The sequence below is a fragment of the Penicillium lagena genome, assembly GCF_028827675.1.
Source record: "Penicillium lagena strain IBT 129212 chromosome Unknown utg000003l_segment0_segment0, whole genome shotgun sequence".
NCBI lineage: Eukaryota > Fungi > Ascomycota > Eurotiomycetes > Eurotiales > Aspergillaceae > Penicillium > Penicillium lagena.
Window position 1 is genome coordinate 2,186,850 of NW_026623224.1, and position 23,249 is coordinate 2,210,098.

General features: G+C 49.1%; 10 protein-coding genes across 10 annotated transcripts; 5 read left to right on the forward strand and 5 right to left on the reverse strand.

Moving 5' to 3' along the window:
• Positions 1 to 40: 40 nt before the first annotated feature.
• N7510_006061 (Ac45/VOA1 transmembrane domain-containing protein) lies at positions 41 to 1,164 on the forward strand (the record flags this gene model as incomplete). Its single annotated transcript, XM_056977987.1, has 5 exons — positions 41 to 135; positions 207 to 505; positions 563 to 667; positions 722 to 967; positions 1,025 to 1,164. 5 exons carry the CDS (start codon positions 41 to 43, stop codon positions 1,162 to 1,164), a joined length of 885 nt encoding a protein of 294 aa, XP_056834019.1.
• A 605-nt stretch (positions 1,165 to 1,769) lies between these two features.
• N7510_006062 (uncharacterized protein) lies at positions 1,770 to 2,948 on the forward strand (the record flags this gene model as incomplete). The annotated part of the gene is made up of 1 exon (XM_056977988.1): positions 1,770 to 2,948. One exon carries the CDS (start codon positions 1,770 to 1,772, stop codon positions 2,946 to 2,948), a length of 1,179 nt encoding a protein of 392 aa, XP_056834020.1.
• A 1,103-nt stretch (positions 2,949 to 4,051) lies between these two features.
• Positions 4,052 to 5,502, reverse strand: N7510_006063 (EXS domain-containing protein; the record flags this gene model as incomplete). Its single annotated transcript, XM_056977989.1, has 5 exons — positions 4,052 to 4,125; positions 4,187 to 4,500; positions 4,560 to 5,245; positions 5,303 to 5,352; positions 5,418 to 5,502. 5 exons carry the CDS (start codon positions 5,500 to 5,502, stop codon positions 4,052 to 4,054), a joined length of 1,209 nt encoding a protein of 402 aa, XP_056834021.1.
• A 552-nt stretch (positions 5,503 to 6,054) lies between these two features.
• pex10 (ubiquitin-protein ligase peroxin 10) lies at positions 6,055 to 7,959 on the forward strand (the record flags this gene model as incomplete). Its single annotated transcript, XM_056977990.1, has 2 exons — positions 6,055 to 7,062; positions 7,669 to 7,959. The coding sequence occupies 2 exons, from the start codon at positions 6,055 to 6,057 to the stop codon at positions 7,957 to 7,959; spliced, it is 1,299 nt and encodes a 432-aa protein (XP_056834022.1).
• Positions 7,960 to 7,969: 10 nt separating this feature from the next.
• N7510_006065 (uncharacterized protein) lies at positions 7,970 to 8,668 on the reverse strand (the record flags this gene model as incomplete). Its single annotated transcript, XM_056977991.1, has 1 exon — positions 7,970 to 8,668. One exon carries the CDS (start codon positions 8,666 to 8,668, stop codon positions 7,970 to 7,972), a length of 699 nt encoding a protein of 232 aa, XP_056834023.1.
• Positions 8,669 to 12,224: 3,556 nt separating this feature from the next.
• Positions 12,225 to 13,026, forward strand: N7510_006066 (type 1 glutamine amidotransferase domain-containing protein; the record flags this gene model as incomplete). Its single annotated transcript, XM_056977992.1, has 3 exons — positions 12,225 to 12,302; positions 12,359 to 12,596; positions 12,647 to 13,026. 3 exons carry the CDS (start codon positions 12,225 to 12,227, stop codon positions 13,024 to 13,026), a joined length of 696 nt encoding a protein of 231 aa, XP_056834024.1.
• Positions 13,027 to 13,379: 353 nt separating this feature from the next.
• N7510_006067 (glycosyltransferase) lies at positions 13,380 to 16,459 on the reverse strand (the record flags this gene model as incomplete). The annotated part of the gene is made up of 6 exons (XM_056977993.1): positions 13,380 to 13,573; positions 13,640 to 13,778; positions 13,802 to 14,513; positions 14,564 to 15,309; positions 15,438 to 15,618; positions 15,675 to 16,459. 6 exons carry the CDS (start codon positions 16,457 to 16,459, stop codon positions 13,380 to 13,382), a joined length of 2,757 nt encoding a protein of 918 aa, XP_056834025.1.
• Positions 16,460 to 17,319: 860 nt separating this feature from the next.
• N7510_006068 (3'-5' exonuclease) lies at positions 17,320 to 21,290 on the reverse strand (the record flags this gene model as incomplete). Its single annotated transcript, XM_056977994.1, has 3 exons — positions 17,320 to 17,522; positions 17,594 to 21,081; positions 21,202 to 21,290. 3 exons carry the CDS (start codon positions 21,288 to 21,290, stop codon positions 17,320 to 17,322), a joined length of 3,780 nt encoding a protein of 1,259 aa, XP_056834026.1.
• A 207-nt stretch (positions 21,291 to 21,497) lies between these two features.
• Positions 21,498 to 22,080, forward strand: N7510_006069 (RNA-binding protein LSM5; the record flags this gene model as incomplete). Its single annotated transcript, XM_056977995.1, has 6 exons — positions 21,498 to 21,522; positions 21,579 to 21,635; positions 21,694 to 21,732; positions 21,794 to 21,821; positions 21,924 to 21,987; positions 22,042 to 22,080. 6 exons carry the CDS (start codon positions 21,498 to 21,500, stop codon positions 22,078 to 22,080), a joined length of 252 nt encoding a protein of 83 aa, XP_056834027.1.
• A 143-nt stretch (positions 22,081 to 22,223) lies between these two features.
• On the reverse strand, positions 22,224 to 22,841 carry N7510_006070 (uncharacterized protein; the record flags this gene model as incomplete). Its single annotated transcript, XM_056977996.1, has 1 exon — positions 22,224 to 22,841. One exon carries the CDS (start codon positions 22,839 to 22,841, stop codon positions 22,224 to 22,226), a length of 618 nt encoding a protein of 205 aa, XP_056834028.1.
• Between the last annotated feature and the right edge of the window lie 408 nt (positions 22,842 to 23,249).

Below are 23,249 nucleotides of genomic sequence, written 5' to 3' on the forward strand. Positions count from 1 at the left end.
CCACCTAACAACCTACACCTCTCCACCAACATAAACCACCATGCATCTCAGCAGGTTCGGACTGCTCGCCCTGGGCGCAGCGACAGTCGATGCCTTCCGAGACACATCGCCCTTTTTTCTAGCCTCAACCTCCGAGTATGTTGGGATTGATTGGGCCCCCCCGGGGTGTTGGAAGCTGCGGCCAGCTAATCACTTCTTCTGCACAGAATCCTAGCAAACTCGGCGTATATCAAGTCCGGTGCATCGCTCCTTGATACCCTTTCAACCTCGCTCAGCTCTTGTCCCTCCGACTACTATGTCGTTGTCAACCAGCCTGGCGTGCACAGCTCGGATTTCTCAACTCGCAAGTCGGCGCCCCGCCTCGGCGCGAAGATGTTGGGCAAGGATAAGGCAATTCGGTCAAAGATGACGGTTAACGAGGTGGCTGGTTTGTTGGAAGCTAAGGATGTGAGCGCGCTCTTGGAGAAGAAATGCAAGGCGAAGACGACCGCCATCGATGGGTCTTGTGAGTTACAATGCAGGCCCGAGAGGGATGCTCGCACAAACTGACACCGCTGCGTAGCTGGATCGTACCCTTCGTCATTTGAACAGGGTCCTCGCATTCTTTCCGTCGACTTCCCGATGCTCTCGCTGGGCTCAGACCGCGCCCGGCAGCTCTCCGACAACGGTTCGTGGACCATCCATACACTAGATTTCGCGGTTGCTGACAGTAACTAACCAGATGGCCTTCTCGCCGATATTGTTGACCGCATTCCCGCATCCTCCAAGTATACCATCCTCTACGTCACCTCCCCCCGGGAGTTCCCCGAATCCGACTCCGTCGTCTATGACTCTAGCGAGGGTTCCTATCAGGACGCCCTCCACCAGGATCTGAAGCGCGACTACTCGTCCTGGCCCTCCGACGCCGATTCCTCTGACGATTCCGGCTCCCAGAGCCTCTTCGAAGAATACCAGTACTTCACGCCCGGTTAGTGCTCTCCACCCAGTCGGTTTCTTATCTTCTCCGTTCTGACGTTTTGTCTAGGTATTTTTATGGGCTTCATGGCGTCCTTTTTGTGTCTTATGATTCTCTACATCGGCATCAGTGCCCTCAGCGGCCTGCAGATTCCGTATGCTGCGTTTGAGAAGGACACATCTAGTTCGGTGCAGAAGAAGCAGCAGTGATGGGAGGGAGATGTGTTTCGGGAGGGAGAACACTGAATATAGGCTATTTATTCTTCTTACTTGCATGCTACAATTATTTTCCTGATCGAACTTCACTTTATACTTTATACTTTATACTGTTGTAACGTCAGGTGATGGTCCCGGCCTGAGGCACTGACCCCTATTATTGTGTATCATGGCGCCGGCATCTTTTTCCCTCCGTCTCCTTGCTGTTCTCGCCTTCGCTAAAGCCTGTGGACTTACCTTCATTGCCATTCAAAACTCCCTGTCATTCGTTTGTTTCCCACATTTCTTGCTATCACTCTTCCTGAGACTTCCTTATATGGAAATCCACTGACGGTGGATCCCTCCGCGATCATTTGTGCCCGTCCAGTGTCAGCCAGGCTTACCCGTAGCTGAATCGAGGGCCCAGTGGTCAGCCAGACCAAACCCTGCGCGCAGGGTCTCCAGCGCCCCGATTCATATTCTAACAAAAATATTCAATCGAAATCCTTTTCTCTTGGCCGCATTCCTCGCTGTCGCTGCGATCTACGGCCCAACCCGATTGACCCGCACGTCTGTGGGGTCTTAGTTGAGATTGGTTGTTTACCGTACGCTTCGTTGCCATGCGACTCCTACCACGGGGGCTGGCATCAGGCCGGCGACCGTCATTTCTCCTTCTGGTGCTGCTAGTTCTTCTGGTCGCTGCTCGTGTGTCCGAAGCAGCGGGCGATGCCACCAAGGCCGCTGACGCCCAGACCGCCGCCGATCCCGCAGCAACCCAGGCACCTGAGACTTCCACCACGCCGCCCGAAACTTCTTCGACAACCACCGGCTCGACCACCTCCACCACCACTTCGACGTCGACGTCTGACACCTCCACCTCCACGTCCACGTCGACGACTGAGTCGACTACCACCTCATCAACTATGGACCCGACCACAACTACCTCCACAACAACCTCGTCGACCTCCTCAACGGACAGCACAACAACAACAACAACCTCGTCAACCACCACATCATCCACTGCATCCACTGCATCTACATCATCTGGAGCCGCCTCCTCAGGCGGAAACCCCATCGTGACCGTCCCTCCCACCGCCGATGCGCCCTACATGCAAACAACCAACACGCCTGAGGGCACCGTGTTTATCGCCGTCGGCGCAGCACTTGGCCTGATCGGTCTCGCTTTACTAGCCTGGCGCGCAATGGTCGCATGGTCAGTCAACCGCTCCGTCCGCCGCGCAGCGATGATGCAGTCCGAAAACAAGCGTCTCCTCCGCACAAGCAAGAAACGCTCAACCATGTACTCCGCTGCACCAACAGCCAGCATGTCCCTGGACCGCCTCGGCGCCGGCGCCAAGCGCGCCAGCAAAGCCCGCGTCCCGAGCACGCACAGCGGCCTGTTCTTCTCGCCCACGGCTGGAGGCGGTGTTGGTGTCGGCTCGCATACAAGTCTCAACGCTGGCGCCAGTCCGGCGGGGAACCGCGCGTCTAGCTATCTGCCTGCAGGGTACTATACTGCCGCTGGCAGTTCTACACCCGCCACTACCCGAGGAGGAGGACCAGAGCTCCACGCGGGCCTGTCGTCTCCGCCGGGATATCCACCCAATATTTCTCCCACTCTTCCGCCGACAAGCACGTTCCATGACCCGCCGCATAACCAGCGCCAGTCGTATGCAGGGGCCTCGACGAGTTCGTTAAATCTGAATCAGGCGCCGCAGGGCCGGGCTCCAAGTGCGTATCTCGAGGATCTATTCGAGAGCCATGTTCCGCCGCGTCATCCGGACTCGGGCCGGAGGTGATTTTGTCTGAGGTGTGCGTCCGGGTTACGATATGAAGGGTTGAGCATTTGGCATTCTATTTGATTTGTTGATTGGATTCTTTCTTGCACCTTCATGATATACTCGTACCATTTCTGTGCTATAACTCCGATATCACCTGTTTTCCTTTCTGTCTTGTTTCCTACTTTGGACCTGGCGTTAATATATGTCCTCGCATCCAAGGCATTAGTACTATTCGATGGAGTTAATCTAGTCATACCAATTCAATTCAACCAGCTATTTCTTTTCTATTTCGGGTGTGCGCTTCCACGTATTGTAACATAAAGCAACGAGAAAGTAGTCATATTAGAGACAGATTTCTGTGACCGAGACGCAGTCACGTCCATCCAATCAAGACAGCTTAACAATAGAATAGAAAATAGAGCAAAGAAAACAGAAATAAAGAGAACAGAAAAGGTAGGTGATATAATATGCATGAAGAAAGGGAGGATAAATAAAAACAAGTCCTGGTAAGATGCATCAGGCAAATCAACCAAAGCCGACAGAGGTAGGCAGTATCTGATACAAGGAGAAAAAGCAAATAGGGAACAAGGAAGGGAAGGGCACACAAATGCAATGCTAACCTTTGATGAGACAAGGCAGATAATCAATCGATCGAGAGACCCAGACAAAAAGACAGACAGACTCGCAAACACCATCGCCCGGAATCGACGATTCCATTCCATTCCATTCCCACCTACACGTACACGTCGCATACCCGCACAACAAACAGCCACACCAGAAAAAGAGGAAGAGAAAAGGAAAAGAAAAAGCCAAGGATAGACCGATCCATGCAAAACCAAAAAGAAAAGCAAATTTCAAAGGAAAGCAAAGTAAAACCAACAAAGCCCGCTAGACATGCGGGGAAGGAACAGACTAAATGGAAAAAATAAGGCATACAGCGTGAGGAATGAGGGTTCCCCTTCTTCTTCCAAGGGAAGAGTCCAGAGCCTCATAGTATCTATGGTGAGTCTAAAACAAACAGCGGGTAGGGAATAATCAAATCAGCCAGAGAAAGTTGTGGGGTTAATTTTCGCTTTTTTCTTCTTCTCGTTCCAGAGGATCGACGGCATAGAGGGATGTGCTCAGTCCGCATCGAATTTGTAGTTATATTCGCCGAGGAGAACATCGTCGGGTCCAGGTCCGTGGGAATTCCGGACTGTTGTACACAGATCGTCAGTGAATTGTGTTCAATGGAACTGGGGAAATTGTTGACATACTCCACTCAGCCTCTGTACGGAAGAAAACCCACATCCACCGCCGGGCAACTTCGAGGAACATGAGCGTAAAGTAGCCGCTCTCGGTCTCGGACAGCCACGCCAGCCCGGGGAGGGCGCGCCACAGCCATGAGAAACGGAGCGCAAGATCCGCAAAGATAACGTAGTGGTATAACCGGTCCGAGAAGTAGCGGTGGCGGCGGAGACCATACGGATGCTCTTTGTTGTGGCGATGCGGGGTCAGTAGGGTCAGATCCCAATCACGGACGACATCCCAGTAGAAGGAGTAGGCGGAGTTGATAAAGCAGAAGATGAACCTGGGCAAGGGTCAGAAACCATCTAAGGGCGGGCAACAAACCATTGGCAATATACATACAGGAACCGCATCAAACTCATTTCACTGAAACCGAAGAAATCCAACGGGCTGTAGTTCCGCACTTTGGTGGACAGCCAGATAACGGGGAACGCGGTCGAGTACTTCAAGGCGTTGAGCAGATGTCCGTTGGCGCGGTTCTCATCTCTCCGCAGGTTCGTGCGACGGGCACGCACATACTCAATCAGACACTGGCGGAGTCGGATGAGACTGGGGATGGCCACGATAAGCGGCACGATGAAGCTCCTGCCGCACGAACGAACGGGTTTTTCGGTGGAGCTGATGTCCGGCATGAAGAACATGCAGAAACTGGCGTATAGATCACCGAGTACGCGGGCGTAGCTGGTCAGGGCATCAGCCAGTAGAATATCGCCGAACTTGCCATCCTTGCTCTCGGCCAGGCCGCCGATGCTGACCCGCTTCAGGGTCCGGAGGAAATGAATGCGACCGGATCGGGCAAGGCGGTTGAAGGGCCATATGAGGATCAGGAGGAGGACGATGTAGCATGACTGCGGGATGAAGTCTAGTCGTTCGACGAGTTCGACGGAACGTCGCGTGGCGAACCAGAATACCACGATCCAGATGCCCACCGGGATGGACAGAGCGGTTGCCAGACGGTAGGCAGAGGTATGGTGGGGAGGCTGTGAGGAGGAGGAACGGGCCGGATATCGGATGAGGGACGGAACGTCCTGAGAAAAAAAGGTATGAGTGTCCGAGAGCGAGTCAAGAAGGTTTGAGCCACTTACAATATTGGCCGCGGCAAGATAATGGAGGTTAATCGCCCATCCCCAGAAACCTGTGCCACACACAACATACGATCAGCTCTCAAATCCGTGGAGAAGAAGGGCTTGTCACACATACCGGCGACTAGGATGATGGCCAGGCGCAAGGGGAACGGGAGGACCAGGCCAAAGCTGTCCAATTGAGGATGTTGATCGGGACCCATGATTCCATGTGTTTGAGTTAGAGGGAAACCCCGGAAGAGAGAGATCAAAGAGAGACTAAGGGTGAGGGAAGAAAGAGGGTAGGAGGGAAGGAGGTAGTAGGAGTGTGGATTATTGGGAGGATGAGGATCACAGGACGGCTTCAGGGAGTTCTGCAGTTAATAAGCGTCCGCTTCCAGCAGTGGTGAGGGTCGACGGATTGCGCGCCGATGACTGTGTGACAGGTCGCGAGCCATGGATCGCGCTGCGCGGGCTCAATGTGTCTAGCAACGTTGATCGAGCATCTATACCATCTCTATCCTTGATCCTGTCTGAACCTCCTATTCTTCGTTCTATGGACTTGCACACACGCACTCCTGATCTTCGTCAAGTGGGTTGTTGGTTGGGCCCAGACCGCAAACGTCAAAGGGGGCCGTCATGTGACCACGGTCGGGTCAGGTGATCATAGGTCAGTGACTGGCGTCGATGCCGAGGTAAGTGCTTGGGGATCGATCCCGGGGTAGAGCAGCTCGCCGTCGCTCTGCCGCACTCTCTCCCTCCCACCATACTCCGCCATGGCAGACGAGTCACCACCATCGGTCCCCCCAGGGAGAGCCCTCGGTGCGCCCACCTCACACTTCTACCCCTTCGCTACCTCCCCGGACGTCATCCGCTCTCACGAAAAGGATGTCTTCATGACCGGGAGCCTGGTCCAGCAAGCCCAAGGTATCATTCGCTCCTTGCGCGGCGCCCGCTTCGCACATACCCACGCCGAATCCATCAAGCATCTCACAGAGATCCTCTACTTCTCACTCACGACAGCCATTGGCAACCGCACGCTCGGCGAGGAGTACTGCGACCTGATCCAATTGGAAGACGAGACACTACGACTTCCCTCGATTACGCGGCGAGTCGGTTACATCCTGAGCAGCATCCTAGTGCCATGGACACTACAACGGTTCCTACCGAAGCTACGACAGCGCCTGCGCGCTAAGCTCGAGCGCAGCATCGCGCGACAGCAGATCCGCGCCGCGCAGCAAAAGTCATCACCGACAACCCCGCAACCATTCTTCTCCAAGCTGCGCATACAACAATATATCCTCGAACATCTGGACTCAATCACATCCCTGTCCCCGATCTATGCCCTCAGCATCGCAACCTTCTACTTCACAGGCTCATACTACCACCTCTCCAAGCGGCTCTGGAACCTCCGGTACGTCTTCACCAAGAAAATCGAAGATGAAGAGCAGCGCGTCGGCTATGAAGTGCTCGGCGTGCTTCTCGTGCTCCAAATCGCCGTGCAAGGCTTCCTACACGTCCGCAAGTTGGCCTCGAGCGCCGGCGACGACCAGAGCGCCACAGCGGACGCCGCCGAGTCCCGCTCCGAAGCGGGCGCGTTGGTGAAGTCCATCCAGAACCCCGTCTCCATGCCCCTTTTGCCGGCGTCGACACCGAACTACGATCTTGCTGAGGACCCCGGCGCCGTCTCTTGGATTCCTGATGGCCAGCAGCGCAAGTGCACGCTGTGTTTGGAGGCTTTCAAGGATCCTAGCGTCACTACATGCGGGCATGTCTTTTGCTGGGTATGTGTGCGGGATTGGGTTCGGGAGAAGCCTGAGTGTCCGCTGTGTCGGCAGGAGTTACTTTTGTCCAAGGTTCTGCCGCTGAGAGGGTAGCATTTGAGATGGTTTTGAGCGTGACGCCTTATTTGAATATTACAACACAACGCTAGATGCCGGTAAATCGGCGCCAAAAATGGCTATTATTATATGCGGAGTGTATGTTTTAAATATACCGCTGTCTTCACTTATACTATTCCCCTTCTAATATAGCGAGCAAATAATAATTACCATGATAGTGGGCATATAATGTCGAATCCAGGTGGAGAACTGATCCCAAATGGTAATCTCAGAATATGGTCAAAGCCACAAAGTAGAAGAAGTCTGACATTCTAGGGATAAACTAGCTATCTATTTCATAGTACGAAATCCATAGTAAGTGGAATAATCCCACAAAATCAAAAATGTCAAAAATCCAAAGCACTTTCGTGCTATACAAACTTTTATCCATGTCTGACATGCTGACAATATAACAACATGCAATCATGGCGTAAGTCAAGAATGGCCACCTCCCAATCAATACCTGCTTCAATACGACCAGTTGTTTCTGAACTTTTAAATTGATCATAGGGAAGTCAACGCAGGGGCTTCAGGTGTCGGGGGATGGGAGTGCTTGGTTTGCAGGAAGATCTTCTGCATTCCCTGATCACGCCGTTCGAAGGCTGCATAAGCCTTTTCAACATCTTCGAGGCGAATTCGGTGAGTGACCATATCGAGAGGATTAATTTTCTTTTTTTGGATGAGATCCATGAGCTGGTGCCAGTACTTGTGCACTGGAGCTTGGCCATTGCCAATAAGTCGCACACCGGTCTGCATCAGGGCCCCAATGTTGAAGTGATTGGTCTGCCACAGGCCGGTTAGCATTGTACCTTCACTTTGCCTCGAAAGAATCACTCACATATCCTGCGTAGACACCTGTCACGCCAACCCTTCCGAATGCGTGAACAGAAGTGATCATCTCATTCAGCAATTCAGATGTATCCGTTTCCATCCCCACCATTTGTTCAAAGTAATGTGCCCACCCTTTGGCGTACTCACCCGCAGCACACTCGAGAGCGATGTCAAGACCACCAGGAACCATCTCTTTCAGTCGAGATGTCACAGAATCGCCCCGGGATAACTGTGTAAAGTTAAGCGTCTCTAGCTTGGGCATTTTTTGTTTGAGGAAATCCAAACGCCATGCAGCATCACCACCATCAATCAAGATAACTCGACCGGCTCCATGGAAGAAACAGAACTCAGCGGTCATCTGCCCAATTGGGCCACCACCCCAAATGCCAACGATGTCGCCTTTTTGGACACCAGTATCGACCACGCAATGCCAAGAGGTAGCAACGACATCAGAGAGGTAGAGAGCCTTCTCATCAGGCACGTCAGCGGGTATGGGAAGCAAATTGACATTGCCATATGGTACCCGGATGTACTCTGCCTGGCCACCGGCAAAGCCTCCCGTGAAATGGGAGTATCCAAATATTCCTATACTGGAGTCAAAACTAGTTCGGTATATTAACGAGGGGCAGGATGCTGATTCCCACCGACATACCAGCGGTTCGCTTTCCGTACATGGCATTTGCAATCGTATTTTCGTTGGTTCTTTCACATTGGGAGAACCTCTCGTGTCGACAATTCCGGCAGTCCCCACATGCGATTGGGAAGGAAACAACCACACGTTCCCCAGCTTTGATTTTGTTTGCTTCGGGTCCAGTTGTTTCAACTATGCCGCAGCATTCGTGTCCGAGAACATCGCCCTTTTCGAGCTCGGGAACGACCCCTGTCAAAGGTCATCGGCTGTCTATCATCCCTAATCGTCACCAATTCCAACATACCATGGTATAAGTGTAGGTCGCTTCCACAAATTGTACTCCCTGTCACCCTGACGATCACATCTCCTGGGTCAATTATTCTTGGCTTCTTCATTTCCACTTATCATACCAATGAGATTCATTATCATAATTTGGAGCATATAATGGTAAACACACCGAGTTTTATGCTCTTTTTCCCTTGCCAGGTAGTGGCTAGGATCTTTTCTCCAGTTCCCATGCCGTGTTCATTCTGGTAGTTGCTGACATCAGTAGTGATCGATGCGTTATCACCATGTCCAACTGCTTTCTCCACCAGATTTGCTGCTCGTGAGGCGGCCATCGTATGTTGAAATTGTTATGCTAATGGGGCTGTGCGGGATGAAATTGGCGAACACTTTTCGTGCACAATCAACTTTCTCGATGTATACCCTAGGGACGAATAAATCACAAATGACTTATTTGTTTTAACCACTCCTAAACTTGAACGGATTTTCGGGTTTCTTAAAGTCTTGAATCTTGTTTGTTCATATTGACATCATCATGAAGCTATCCGACCCGAAAAGGGTAATAGCCTGATTTTCTCAACGCAAGGAACTTCAACACGCCACATGCGCGACTATGAGGTCATCATGGTCATTTGTACCTTGTGCCTCAGGAGAAGACAAATGGAGAGATCCTCGATAGGAAACCAGAGATCACTCATTTTTGAGAATGATGTCACCCAGTTGTGTTCACTTAGCCAAATCGCAATGCTTCTTCTAAATGAACAAATCTTGGTATATAACAATAGTGGACACGTGGATGATCATCCCCACCCTAGTTATGGTGCGTGGTAGGATACTTTCTCTTGTGGCTGGCGTGAGCGTACCTGCGAAACAAGAAAAGTGACAACAGAGATAGAGACACAATTTTGGTGGAAGCTCTAGCAGTTGAATCAGATAGGCCAGTAGCTTGTTATGATGAAGAAATTTACTCAGCCATTCAGAAGCAGAGGCAGTAAGAACAGAGCATGACATAGTCAAGTTGATTGATATGTGAATATCTCCTTGTGGGGACAAGTACCAAACTCCAAAAGACTTGTGGGGTTATGCCTGTTGAATCTATAATCACCTTGAGATCGACCAAATGGAAATCGGCCGCGCACACCTCTGAAGGCAAAGGGAGTTTGTCCAATATTTCCTATACCAGATATTGGTTCTACTGCGCGTGCTTTCTCTCAATTGATGTTGCTGACTACATTTCAACGCGATAATATAACTCTCGGGACATGCTTCCTGTGGCAGAGGTATGATGAACGCTTCCCTGCGGCCTGATACATTAGTCTTTTCCCATAATCAGAGGAGATTTTGCCTAATTGAAAATATCAAAGAGGCTGCCGGAATAGTCCCCATGCCCAGGGCTCGAACACGAAGATAATTACTGAGACATTGGGGGGCCAATTGGACAAACCAGTTGATAGACGGTCGTACAGCCGAACGCCCCAAGACAAGTTTTCCCACGGACAAACCTATGATTCTGATCAAGTATGAGAATGCAGACAGTTTACCGCCACCTATCGTCGTAGGGAATTAGATAAAAAAAATAAAGGCGGAAGTGACGATTCATGGACGGAAAGAATCGAAAACCAAAGAGAGTTCAAACAGGTTTGACATTACCAATGGTTTCGTTTTCGGTCAAATCGGAGATTATTCTTTCCGACATAATTAAGAAGTATATTATTAACCCTATCGACTTACAGGGTTTCTGACATCATACATCTTGTATTTGCGATGAGCGTTCGCCGCTGCCATTACGCCATATTTACGCAATGTTCTTTCCATCATCCATATGCAGGCTTGTCGACTAACACCGCCAGGCGTATATAAGGTCGTCTCAATACTTCATACCAAATTCATTCTCATATGCTTAAAATAGCGCTACTATTTTTGGTACGCAACGTGAATTGAATAATCACTCAAAATCAGGCGAAATGGCGGTAAGTGCAAATGATACAGAGATGATCTGCTTCACCGCCCGCAGTGATTGATACTCCTAGCTTACATACAGCCTGTCATGATGTGTAGAATCCTGAAGCTCGTCCAGATGAAATCATTGTCAAAATAAGAAAAGACACAACCGCATCTAGCGAGCAAACATCGGCCAAAGGGCACCAGCTCACAGGAGACGTGCTGGCAGTCGGAACTGGAGAAGTTCTCCAAGATGGATCTGTTCGAGAGCCTTTAGTGAAACCTGGAGACTTTGTCACGATTGCAAGGGTGCGTATGAGATATCACTGATTTGTCAACCTTCGATATTATCAACTAACTCATGTCTTATACATAGGACGCTGGCAATGAAGTAGACCTTCAAGGTCAAGAGTATCTTGTTGTACGCGAACATGAGTATGTGTCTTTCCGCATATTAATTAGTATTTTGATAAGCTAACAAAACCATGAAGGATCTTGTCAAATAATAGGCCTTCATAAAGACACCATCTCCTCAAGCGCCAAGCTAGTGCCCTCGATTTTTTGCCTCCAATTCAAACACGATTCATGTTGTTGATCGTACAATAAGCAAATTATATAAACAATTCAATAGTTACTAGCCAATAGCATGCGTACCACACCAATGCTCCATGTCGATATCTTCATTAAGCCAAAACATAACAGTAGAGATTCTGCCCTGAGCATCGTCAACACAGCGGTAGTGAGGTTCGTCTAATTTGTTCAGGTTCGACGGTTAGCGTCGTCTGATCAAGGCCAGAATAAAGGTTCGGTTTTCTATTTCAGGGTGTTGGCAGGACCAAATTATCGAGTCCGGGTGGAGAATTGATCGACCATTGATTACCCAGATGGTAATCAATGAATGTGGTCATAATCACAAGATAGAAGGCGTCTGACCGTTTAGAGATAATCTGGCTATCTATTTTATAGTACAAAATCCATAAGCAAACAAGCGTACAATACTAAAAATGTCAAACTACAGTAAGCTACGTCTCGAAACTGGGGTCGCCACCTCGTACTGCAGTTAATAGACCATATACGGTAAGGAATGGCAGAAAAACACGTTAAACCGAGTTCCCAAATTGAACAGAGAAAACCATTGTTATACAAGCATGTTAGTATGCATATACATGTATCCATCTTCCAATCAATCGTTGCCTCACTAATAGTGGTTGTGTCACCATTTCGTCATCAAGTTCTCAACACATAGTATAAATTATAATCTAGAACTTCGATAGATTCTCCCGATAACTCTATATAAAACACGAAGAAGCCTGTAACTACAAGGTAATGATTTTCACTTAATGAACTGAATTAAGGAAGAAATTAAGTTCTCGTCAACATGACTCCAAAGATTTTGATTGTTCTTTCATCCCACGGCCAGTTGGGTTCCACTGGCAGGAAGACAGGCTGGTATTTGGTAATAACATATATTCTCGCTTCTACAGCCAGAAGTGCTATTCTAATGAATCAAAGCCTGAATTTGCACATCCATACTATGTGTTCACACCTCACGTCGATTTAACTATCGCATCTCCTAAAGGTGGCCACGCACCTTTAGATCCTGGCTCCGTAGAAGCCTTCAAGAATGACTCCCAGTGTGTCGAGTTTCATCAGACACAATCTGCACTCTGGGAGAATACCGAGAAGATTTCAACCTACCTTGGGCGTGCAAATGAATTCGATGCTATCTTCTATCCTGGAGGGCACGGACGTATGTTTGCCTCGCATCAAGCCCTCTAACCTCTACTGATTATAACGAAGCAATGTTCGATATCGCTAATGACAGTGACTCAATTGCCTTGATTCGGGAATTCTGGGAGTCTGGCAAAATCGTGTCCACCGTCTGTCATGGTAGCGCAGCCTTGCTCAACGTTAAGCTGTCAGATTCCTCCTTCCTCTTGGCCAACACGCCAGTCACTGGTTATTCTAATTCGGAAGAGGATGTAACCAATATGTCACAGTACATGCCATTCATGCTTGAAACAGAGCTGAATAAGGTCTCTGGAGGCAAATACGAGAAAGCATCGTCTGATTGGGCCTCGCATGTGACTGTAGCAAAGGACGGAAGGCTGTTAACCGGTCAGAACCCAGGGAGCGCTGGAGATTTGGCGAGGGTAATTTTAGAGAAGTTGAAGGAGTAAGCACTTGGGTAACTGGGAGTTGTCTAGGAACTGGGGGTTTAAAAGCTTGCTAATCCGGTCTCCACTACCAGAAAGTAAGGAAAAGTCTCAGTAAAAGTCTCGACAGATTAATATGATTTCCACCACATTGAAAGTACTTCTAGATGGCTGGATTTGTAAGGTAATAGCTTGCACTTGTATCGGATTTTCTAGCCAAAATGGTCGCCCGGGTATGCATTTACTGCACATCTAACGAATCAGGTAAAAATGCATATTTAACGACAACAAAGTCTGGCAGCCATGAAGCAGCTATGCAACTCAGCAGCAGGTCTGAATAATAGTTCTTGATGCTAATGTGTTATCGGTCTTACTCATTAGCCAATTGGGGTAGTTATTCCTTGCCATCCACGAATGATCTTTTGCTTTTCCTCTTCTGGTGCAGCACACATTTCTTCTATGCCTTGTTCTATCCGTGATTCTTCGATTTTTCTCAGTTTGTCCTTGGATAAGGAATGACGAAGACTTTTATGAAGCCCATCAAGAGGGAAGCCTGCGAGACCACAGAGACCTAATCAACCAGTACAGTATTTTTTTGTCATGTGGTGTCTCCAAAATTCAGGATTTGTACACTTACCACTTAATGATTTGAAATATATTCCGAACAACCCTTTTCCAATGCCTGGTACCAAACCTTTGAAGCCGGATTGTCGAATGGCATGGACAGGTTGCACAAAAACTCCAGTGACACCAGCGTAAATTTCTTGAGTAAATTCCTTGGAAAAAAAAATTAGCAAACGGGACTCTCCGGGTAAATCTGGATTTGAACAATTACAGTGCCAGCGACGCGAAGCCCACTTTTGATACTTCTGACAGTGGGGATTTCTCGCACCATGGAATCATGATATAGCTTTGGCCCATTATGAAATCCCTTAGTCAAACCGAGTGCAAAATCAGCCGGGAGAATGAGCACAAAGTCAAGCAGCTTTATTGCAACTTTTCCAGCCTTATAAGAGCTTGGATCGCTGAGGGCTCTCTGAGTTGGCGTAAACTTGGCGACATTCGCTTGTGTTCTTGTCTCTCGCTGGCTGGGTGAGTCATGCCTCGGTCTTGAGTGGTTCATCAAGCCTTGTGAGGCCGAAGCTGTATCAATGCCGCCAACAGAGCCATGAGCCCGGTTTGTTTGACCTCCCAAAGAACCTTCTGCTGGCTCATGAGGCGACAAAGAGATATCGGGTATTTGTATACTTCCTGAGTTTTCTGAAGTATCTAGGGGTTCCTTCTTCTTTTCCCTTGGCACTGTTTCTGCAAAATATGCTACGGCTGAATCCCGTACTTGGGCACGGCCTTGAGCTTCCATTCGCCGGGTTCCGGAGAAAGTGGAGGGTAATTCTCCAAGAATACGTGCCATTCCCCCAACCATGTTGGTTAAGAAGCGATAAGAAACTTCTGCGCTGGCAGAAAGAGGTCCCCGATATTCGTGATTGGTTTCATACTCTCGCGGCCGATACCTGTGACAGTTAGCTCGAGATAACTTAACGTAACTGAAATGTATGCTTACATAGCCAACTGATGTGGATCAATATGTCCAGACTGCACCAAGACAGACGCTGCAAGCGCACTCAATCTAATATGAGAACGTCGTACCCACCACGCAGCCGGCTTATGTGGACACAGAGAGCAACGAAGCTTCTCAAAGTTTGTATGGTGATGAAAGCTTCTGACCGCGTTCTGTACACCATCTTCTTTCCGCATAGCGCTGCTTATAGCCTCAGCATGATTCTTGGTCGAGGACTGCAAGGCCGTTTCAATGGCGGCGACTAAATTTGCAGTAGTAAGCTGTTTATATGGAATTGCTCGAGGTCCAGCACCAGTGTGCGCAACGATTGATCCCCAGAATAGTTGGTCGCCAAAAAAAGGCACAATCACCGTGGGGCAGCCCTCAAGTAAACCAGCGGCTGTGGTTCCAGCACCTCCGTGATGTATAACGCATGAAACACGCGGGAATAGCCATTCATGGGGGCATTTATCTAAGAGAAAAACGTTGCAAGGAGTCTCGGCCGTACTCGCACCAAGATTAGACCAACCTTGAGAGACGACCGCTCGTTGACCCGTCTCCTGGATAGCTTCAAAGATAATTGTATTTAATCTGACAGGGTCAGCGACGACTACTGACCCGAATCCAATATAAATTGGACGCTCGCCTGCATCGAGAAACTCTTGCAGCTCCAAGGGGGGCTCGTAATTTCTTTCTGAAGTCAAGAACTGAAAACCACAAATGTCGATATTATCAGACCAGTCGTCTGGCTTTGGTAGGAGAGCAGGGGACCTAGGACAATCAGAAAATAAATAATATACTGTTAGTCTTCAGTCACGTACCAAAGGTAAGTGTATGGAATCTTCAATCTGTGGATGAGAGTCGGCGCCCGCATCACATCCAGTGGATCGAGGCCAAGCTCTTTCTTGCGAAATTTGTTGACCAAATCTCCTAGCCCCTCCCACATTAAGACTTCAAACAGAGCATACGAAGCAAAATTTGCAACAGATACTTTATTGCTCTTCGCCCGAACGTTCGCTAACGGATGGGGGAAAGCGCGCGTGGGGGACCATGGCATTCTGCAGTCATTCAATGCCGTGAAACAAACCGGCAGGGGTATTTGGATCAAACTCACGTAAACATCATGTGAAGAGGGATACCCAGCTTCTCAGCACAGCTGAAATGCGCGAAGCTCGGAGGGTTTGCGATAATGACATCAGCCACAAATGGCCGAACACAGTCACTCGTTTCATTGCTCCCTATGTTCTCAGGTATCTGAGGTAAATCAGACCCCTCTCCTTCTTCGAAGCATGACCGCCAACAACCGGAAAGAATAGCCTTTATTTCCTGGCGGCGCTGTTGAACGGCGCCGCTCTTGATCGTGCGTAGATCAGGTATTAGGCCAGGGTTTTGAACCATGAAAGCCATTAATTGTTCTGGGTCTCCTCCAATATCAAAGAACTCTAGCCTATTTTGTTTGATCTCTTTGCGAAATTTGAGGTGCGTTGCAAGACGAACTCTGTGTCCGCTTCCCTGGAGCTCCTTTCCAAGCGCAATAAACGGTTGAATGTCGCCTTGTGAACCAACAATCTGGATCACGATGTTCAACTGAAGGGGAGAAGGCTCTTGCACGTCATTTCGAAAATCCAAAGGCTCCGGATTTTTGTTGGCGGTCCTTGGGCGTCTCTCAAGTCGTTTCATCAGCTTTCTGAGAAAAGGACTCTGTTCTTGAAATTCAATGTCGAGTCGCGCGTTGTCTAAAACTAAACAATCAATCCTGTATGCAGTCTTAAAAGTGAAGAGCTGACCTATGATGCGGACGCCACTATCAGGTCTTTCGCCCATCAACGAGGAAGTTTCAGGGGAAGGGGAGGTCTGCGGGCCTAACCCATCTCTTTGATTTAATTCTGTTGCCGCCATGTCTTCAAGTGGTTGTGCACGCATCGAGCATTTGTCTCATATGTTGCTCGGGTCTGTTGCACCGAATGAGACCGATCTTTCATGAATACTGAGACCCCAGAAAACCCCACCTTAGATGACAGCATCGTCCCTCTTGAATTTGGGGCAGTACTTCAATGTCTACCCAATGGATTTGAAAAAGTTTATCTTCATTTTTTTCCGGATGCGGTGAGTATCGTAGTTCGGTTCCAGATGCTAAACTTTACTCCCCGTGTTTTGATCAGAGATGAATCATCCGTCTAGTCAGTTCGTATCGCTAAATCGGTAGCATGTTTGCCATCAAATAATGAACATTCTCCAGGTCATGTCCTGGAGAAATTATGAATATCTTTTTTGGTTGTCTGCATCACGTGATAGCCATGGTCCAGCACGAACCAATGTCAAATTGGTATATTGTGATTAAATTTTAACGATGACGTCTTTTCAACGGCCTGATCAGGAAGCCAGACTTCCAAAAGTCCACCAGGACCATATCTACCGCACCTGGTTCAGTCAGCACTATGATGTGTCTTCCAACGATGGACAGACACCCGTATTACGTGAATATCTCTTCGATTGATTTCCAAAAGCCCGATCTTATAATGCGTGTCGGGATCGATATCGTGATCTCAGAATCTGGAGTTATATATAATCTAACCGAACTGCGAAACATGCAAAAGATTGAAGATTGGATATGGACTGTTAAGCAAACCCAGACACAAGTGGAATCTTTAAAGAGATAAAACACAAAACAGCAGGCTAAATCAAAGATGAAAACAGGCTATGCACTGTCCTGAGAATCTATGATACTTGATGCAATGATCAGGGCACTATCAGTGCCTCTAGGGTTGTTCAACAGCATTTGCGTCTGAAGGCAAGCCTGAAGCTTCCTTTTCCTCGGTATTAACAGCCTGACCAAGGGGAAGAATGATGGGGAGATTGAGTTCAGCGTGAGCAGGGCGAGGTGGTACAGGGTCCATAGCCAATCTCTTGGTTTCCATTGCGTTGAAGAGACAAATGCAAGCGTATGGGTCAGCGGCGGCATCTAAGAAGTGGGGAAGAGTAATTAACCAGGCGTGCCATGGAATGCAAGACACCAGGGAGGGTTAAACTCACATTGGACTTGACGATAGTTCAACGCGCGAGTCCAATCGCCACAGCGAATATCCTCGGTTTTCTCCAGCGGCAGACCAAAATGCTCTTCCACTTGATCGCTGAGATTGACGCTCCGCTTGTTAACCAGCTTAGGGTTCGTCTGGGAGTACTTGACAAGTCTGTAGAGATAGCTGAGCTCGAAGATAGAGCGGGCCTCGATGCCAAGATACTTGCGCAGCCGCGTGCAGTCTGCCTTGATGGAGACGCCGACCTTAGTGATGTCTTGACACTCGAGTATATGCTTCAGGGAAGGGGAGATGAAGTCCTGTGGATCGCGTCCTGGCTTGAACGACGCAAGCTGGAAAAGCGCGATGCGCTCCTCGTTGGCGACCTGGATCAGCGAGAGGTTGTTGCGGATGCTGTCGAAGCCAAATGTCTGCGCTTTCCATTCCATGTCGAATCCGATCACTTTGCTGTTTAGGAAGAGTTGGGCTACTTCCTCAGTGCTCTGGAGGGTCCGGCAGTAGTGCACGATGATACTTTGTCCATTCGGGCCGGGATGCGAGATGTGACTCCAGAACTGCGGCACTTCAGCGTCCTTTTCGATGAACTCCTGCTCCAACGCATCTGGCGAGTCGGACAGGGCTTCATCACCCGTGCTACCTTTTAAAGACCCATTCAATGCTACTGCTGGAATCCCAAGTCCATCTGGTTTAGACAATACCTCGTGATTACCATCGTCGGGCCCCTTGGCTTTATCGCGAGGGGCAGTCGTCGTGTCAGTGCAATAGGGCCTCTCCCCGGTCTTTCCAAAAGAATATATAGGCCGCCATTTCGGAGCCACACGGACGGGTGAGCGGGGAAGCTTGGGCTTGGAAGCCTTAGCCGGCTTGACCTTGAGTTTAGGCCCTGCCGACTTTATTCTCACCGAGTTCCATTTCAAGAAAGAAAATTGAGGGGCATCGGCTTTCTTGGAAATCCGGTCTTGCAGTGTTTGAGAGAGGGGTGGTTGGGAAGGTTCGGATCTGAATTGTTTCGACCCCCATGGAGCCTTAGCTGCCTTCTTTGGTGAATTCTGCTTAGAGTCTGGCGAAACCTTGATAGGCTCTTTCTCCGCAGCTTTCTTTCCTGGAGTTGGTCGGTAGTCCTCGCTGCTATGAGCTCCCTTGGCCTCGGGTAACTTGTCTGATGCCTTGTCGGGCACATGGCTTCCATGTTGAGAGTTTCGAGCTGACGCTCTGGATTGTTTCCGGGCTTTTTTGATCCCCAATCGTTTGGCTTTCCAAGTCTGCTTCTTCTTCTTCTTTTTCATCTCCTTGAATTCATGTTTCTTGCTCTTAGACCTCCAGATTGATCTTTTCATCAATCCTAACCTGCGTAGCTGGGCCCGCGAGTAGACACTCGATATGATACTCTTCGCAGAGATGGACAACTTGCGGGGCGTCGCATATCCACCCATTGCGTTTCGGACAATCATCCTAGCAATTGACTCTTTTCTCGCATTACGCGACAGACGAAAGAGGGACAGGTATCTGGAGTTTGTACGTCGCTGCCAAAGTCGGGATACCCGGAGAGGACCAGGTTGTTGGCGGGACATTCGGAAGGGGGATCGTTTATCTTGGGTTCGAATACGGCCGTTTTTCTGGGAGCCCAAGTTCATGACCAGGGAGTTATAAGGAGACTGGATCGGTGCCGGATCCAAACGCTCGTGCAGACCTTTCCAGTATGACGGAGGCATTTGAAAGACGAGTGTCAAAGCCCACATATGCCGCCATATTGCCTGTATCCTGTAGGTCCATTGACGAAAACGCAACATATCTTCACTCAGAGGATTATGTGCAACGAAAAGTCCCGGAGCACCAGTATCGCCAGGCAGACCGAGATCGCGCAATTTGTCTGCGCACTTGAGCCGCATCCAGTTGATGTGCATGAGTTCGTCAACATTCCTGTTGAATTGGTGATAATATGTCTTGAATTCAAACCCCACCTTGGAGATGTCAACTTTGAATTTTGTTCTGGTTTCCCAATCGAGGGCGGACCACAAGCCACAATCAATGTTCAGGCTCTGCCTTAGGAACCACACTTCGCGTATTATTCGGGTTGTTGACATTTGGAGAAGTAACAACGGCGCCATTACATCCAAATGCCGCCAGTGTATGTCCTGTTGCCGGTGTAAAACCCGATCGGGACCGTTTGCCTCCTTGAGGATGGTAGACTTGTGCGTATAAAAAATCCAGAGCCTTCGCGGTATCCGGTCGAATTGTCGTTCCAGCAATTCTCGCAACTTGACTATTGTCTTGCTAGTGGAGTGGTGGAGTAAAAGGCTATCCATTTTTTTGGTTATTGGGTATTTCCGTGTGCTGATTGCCCCTTTTGTGGTAAAGGACATGGCTCTGAATTCGCCGTCTGCTAGAGAACGGTCTGCTTTTCTCCATCTGCGCCACCACAAACGATAACTGTGCGCGCAGAAGTCAAACTGTTGTCTGTGGGATCTTGTTTTTCGAAGGAGATCTGAATATTCCGATTCTCGCTGTTTATTGCGATTCCAGTGGAGGTCTGCAAAAGCCTCCCATTGAAGTGCAATGATCGAAAGTGTCTCAGAGACAGGTGCACATTTCGACCGCAGCTGCAGGTAATCATCCTCGAGCTTTTGCGCTAGTCCAAGCTGGCGATCCACCTTTACTCTTGCAACTTTTCGCGGATCCAGATAATCTCGCTTGATTAGCTCATGCAGCTCTAGAGACGAGGCACACAATTGAGAGAGCTGGCGCGAAAATATTTGTGATAGGAGCAAGAGGGTTCGTTCGCGTATTTGGGAAATGTTCTTGACAGCGCCCAATACGCTTGCCGTCCAGGTTGGAGTTTGCGCAAAGACAATTTCGCAAAATTCATGTTCCACCAGTTGGATCGCTATTTGCGCTTGCAAGAAGCCGGCCTCCACGCGAGCAAGCATGGCAGATCTCACCGCGAAGTATTCGGCGGTGAGGTCCCGATGAATCTTCGCCCATTGTTTGAGTTTGTCGTCAAATTCCTGAAAAGAGCGCTGGTAAAAGAATTGTAATGCCAATCCGATCTTCTCGCACTCAATTTGGCAATGCAGGAGAGCTTGCTCGAAGGGGAGATATTTCAGACGAACATGAACGGAGTCACAGCAATCGAAGATATGAGGCACCTGAACTCCCCAGAAATGCTTGAACTTCTCATTATACTCTTGATTCATTCGTATCCTCTCGAGATGTAGCGTTTTGGCAGTTGTATTTCGTTGCGCGAGGGTCTTTCTTGCTCGAAGAATGCTGCTAAGATCTCTATCCGGAGCGAGGTAGATATCGCCCGATCTCCCAGGCGGTTTTTTCCTCTCCCGCCGCTGGTTGGCTATCTCTCCATCTTCATCTTCGTCCTCCAGCAGCACAAGAGCGCGAGAGGTACTGGAAAACGTCCGCTTCGGGTGTGAGGCAGCGAACGGTCGGGCGTGCGGTTGTAGGGCGGAGGCGGGTCGAGGCTTTGGCCTACTATGAAAAATCGAGCAGGAACTAGATTGACTTTGTTAGGGAGCTGAGTTTGTAGGGATATGAAATGTGTAAAGGAATCATACCTCCATGTCGATGTCCGCGGAGCAGTCGCCAAGCTACCGGAGTCCCAGCCGCCGTGCCTTATAGCTGAGGACGGGTGCCTCAGGCATGCTGAAAGGCTCACCCGGGTCGGCATGCTCTGCAATCATCATGGACGTGCCACAGAAGAAGCTAGACAATACTGAGAGATTTGTGAGTTATGAAGAACGACGAAAAGCAACAGCTAGTCCGGGGTTCGCACTAGACCCGATGGGGAACACCGGCAGAACTTATAATCCGACACCCGACATGATCGGCGATTTGGGAATTGTCGTCCCGCAACTCATCTGTGATCCTCGTCAAGACCATCCACAACAATGGCGTCGCAGCTTCTTCCTTTGGGTTAGTTTCAGGCAAGGTATTCAGGCCGAGTGGGCTATTACTAACCGCTTGGATAGAGCTCATTGACAAGTGTGTCGGCTCCCGGATATGGGTGATCATGAAGGGCGACAAAGGTGAGTGCTGCATATACCTATGTCGAGTAACAGAGCGTCGATGCTGATACTAGAAAAGAGTTTTCGGGCACATTGCTCGGGTTTGACGACTACGTCAGTAAGTGTCCCTCTCTCTCTAGCGCTGTGGGGGTCCAGCAGGGTGCTAACCATGACTCTAGACATGGTCATGGAGGACGTGACGGAATTGTACGTGTTTCTCGTTCCAAATCAATGGGACTCGCGCATCTTTTAGTTTCTGATGCTCCAGCCCCCATTGTTTATCTGTTTCTTCTCTAACCGGCCTTCCAGCGACTACACCGGTGCCCAGATCAAACTTCCTAAGCTTCTGCTGAACGGGAACAATGTTTGCATGGTACGCATGTCCTCGGTTTTAGGTGCTGCTCGCAATCTAATCTCTGCTCCCTAGTTGATTCCTGGTGGTGAAGGGCCCGTGGCCAGCTCGTGAGATGGAGTCTTGCAATTTCCATCACGAAGAGAACTTTGTATTTCATCATAATACCGAATCAAATAACATGAAATTACCCTCCTAGCATGCACAAACATTTGTCTTGACATACTCTATTCCGTGGGCAGATACAAGGTTTACCTCTAAAGCATCTTCCTCATAAATGCCTCCCACAGCGTGATAACACCCCCATCTAAAGTCTTCTCCTCATACAGCGGCTCCTCCTTCCAGCTAACATACCCAATTTTTTCATACCACTCCTGGATACTAAACGACGGCATCGACAAGCCAATTCGCTCCCACATGCCTTTCCATTCTGGGCCCTCTTCATATATGTACCGTTTACTCAAGGCAGTCAGTGCAATAGACCGACAGTTGGTGCTGCCGTATGGCTCTCGAACGGCCATTTCTTCGACTAAGCTCATTGCACGTCGTCCCAATCCATACGCGCGATATTCGGGCAGGATGAAAAAGGAACTAATAGAGAGCACGGACTTGTCTGCGCGCGCGAGGTCTAGGTTGGGTGGATTGCAGTATGCGTCTAGGGAGATGTGGCCGGCGCGGATGGGGTCGTTGCTGTTGTTTGGGTTGGGAAAGATTATCCAGAAGAGATTTTTAAGGCCTTCTTGTTGTTTTGCTTTCCATTCCAGTAGGGTTTCTTCGTCGTAGTGCCAGCCGCAGATGACACGCTGTCTTTGAATCTCGGCAAATTGATCTGTATCATGGAGACAGATGGGTTCGAGGTCACACTTTCGAGACATGGCGGTCGAGGCTGTAGGTCTGGATGTTGAAAGCTGATTTGCCGCTTTGAGAGATTATTTTATTAGTCACTAGCGCTTACAGGGCGGCCATCGATAAATAAAGAGTATTCTGATTAGGTGATAACCCGTGCACAGTGGCAGGCATTGTTGAATTGCCTCATACAGAATGTGGCTTCAGCTGTAAATATTATCTTACGACCTGCAATGAAGTTTGGACTTCATACAGACATAGCGCAGCTAGAAAGGTAGCGGGTGACGAAGGTCAGCAGTGATTCTCGAAACATTGTTATAATTGAATTTTAACATGACTCAGTATCAATATTGCCAGCGGCATTTGGACCATCTCCTTATGGCCACCACATATTGTAGATTGAAGTGCATTGCCATGGGGCGTGTTTGATGACTCAT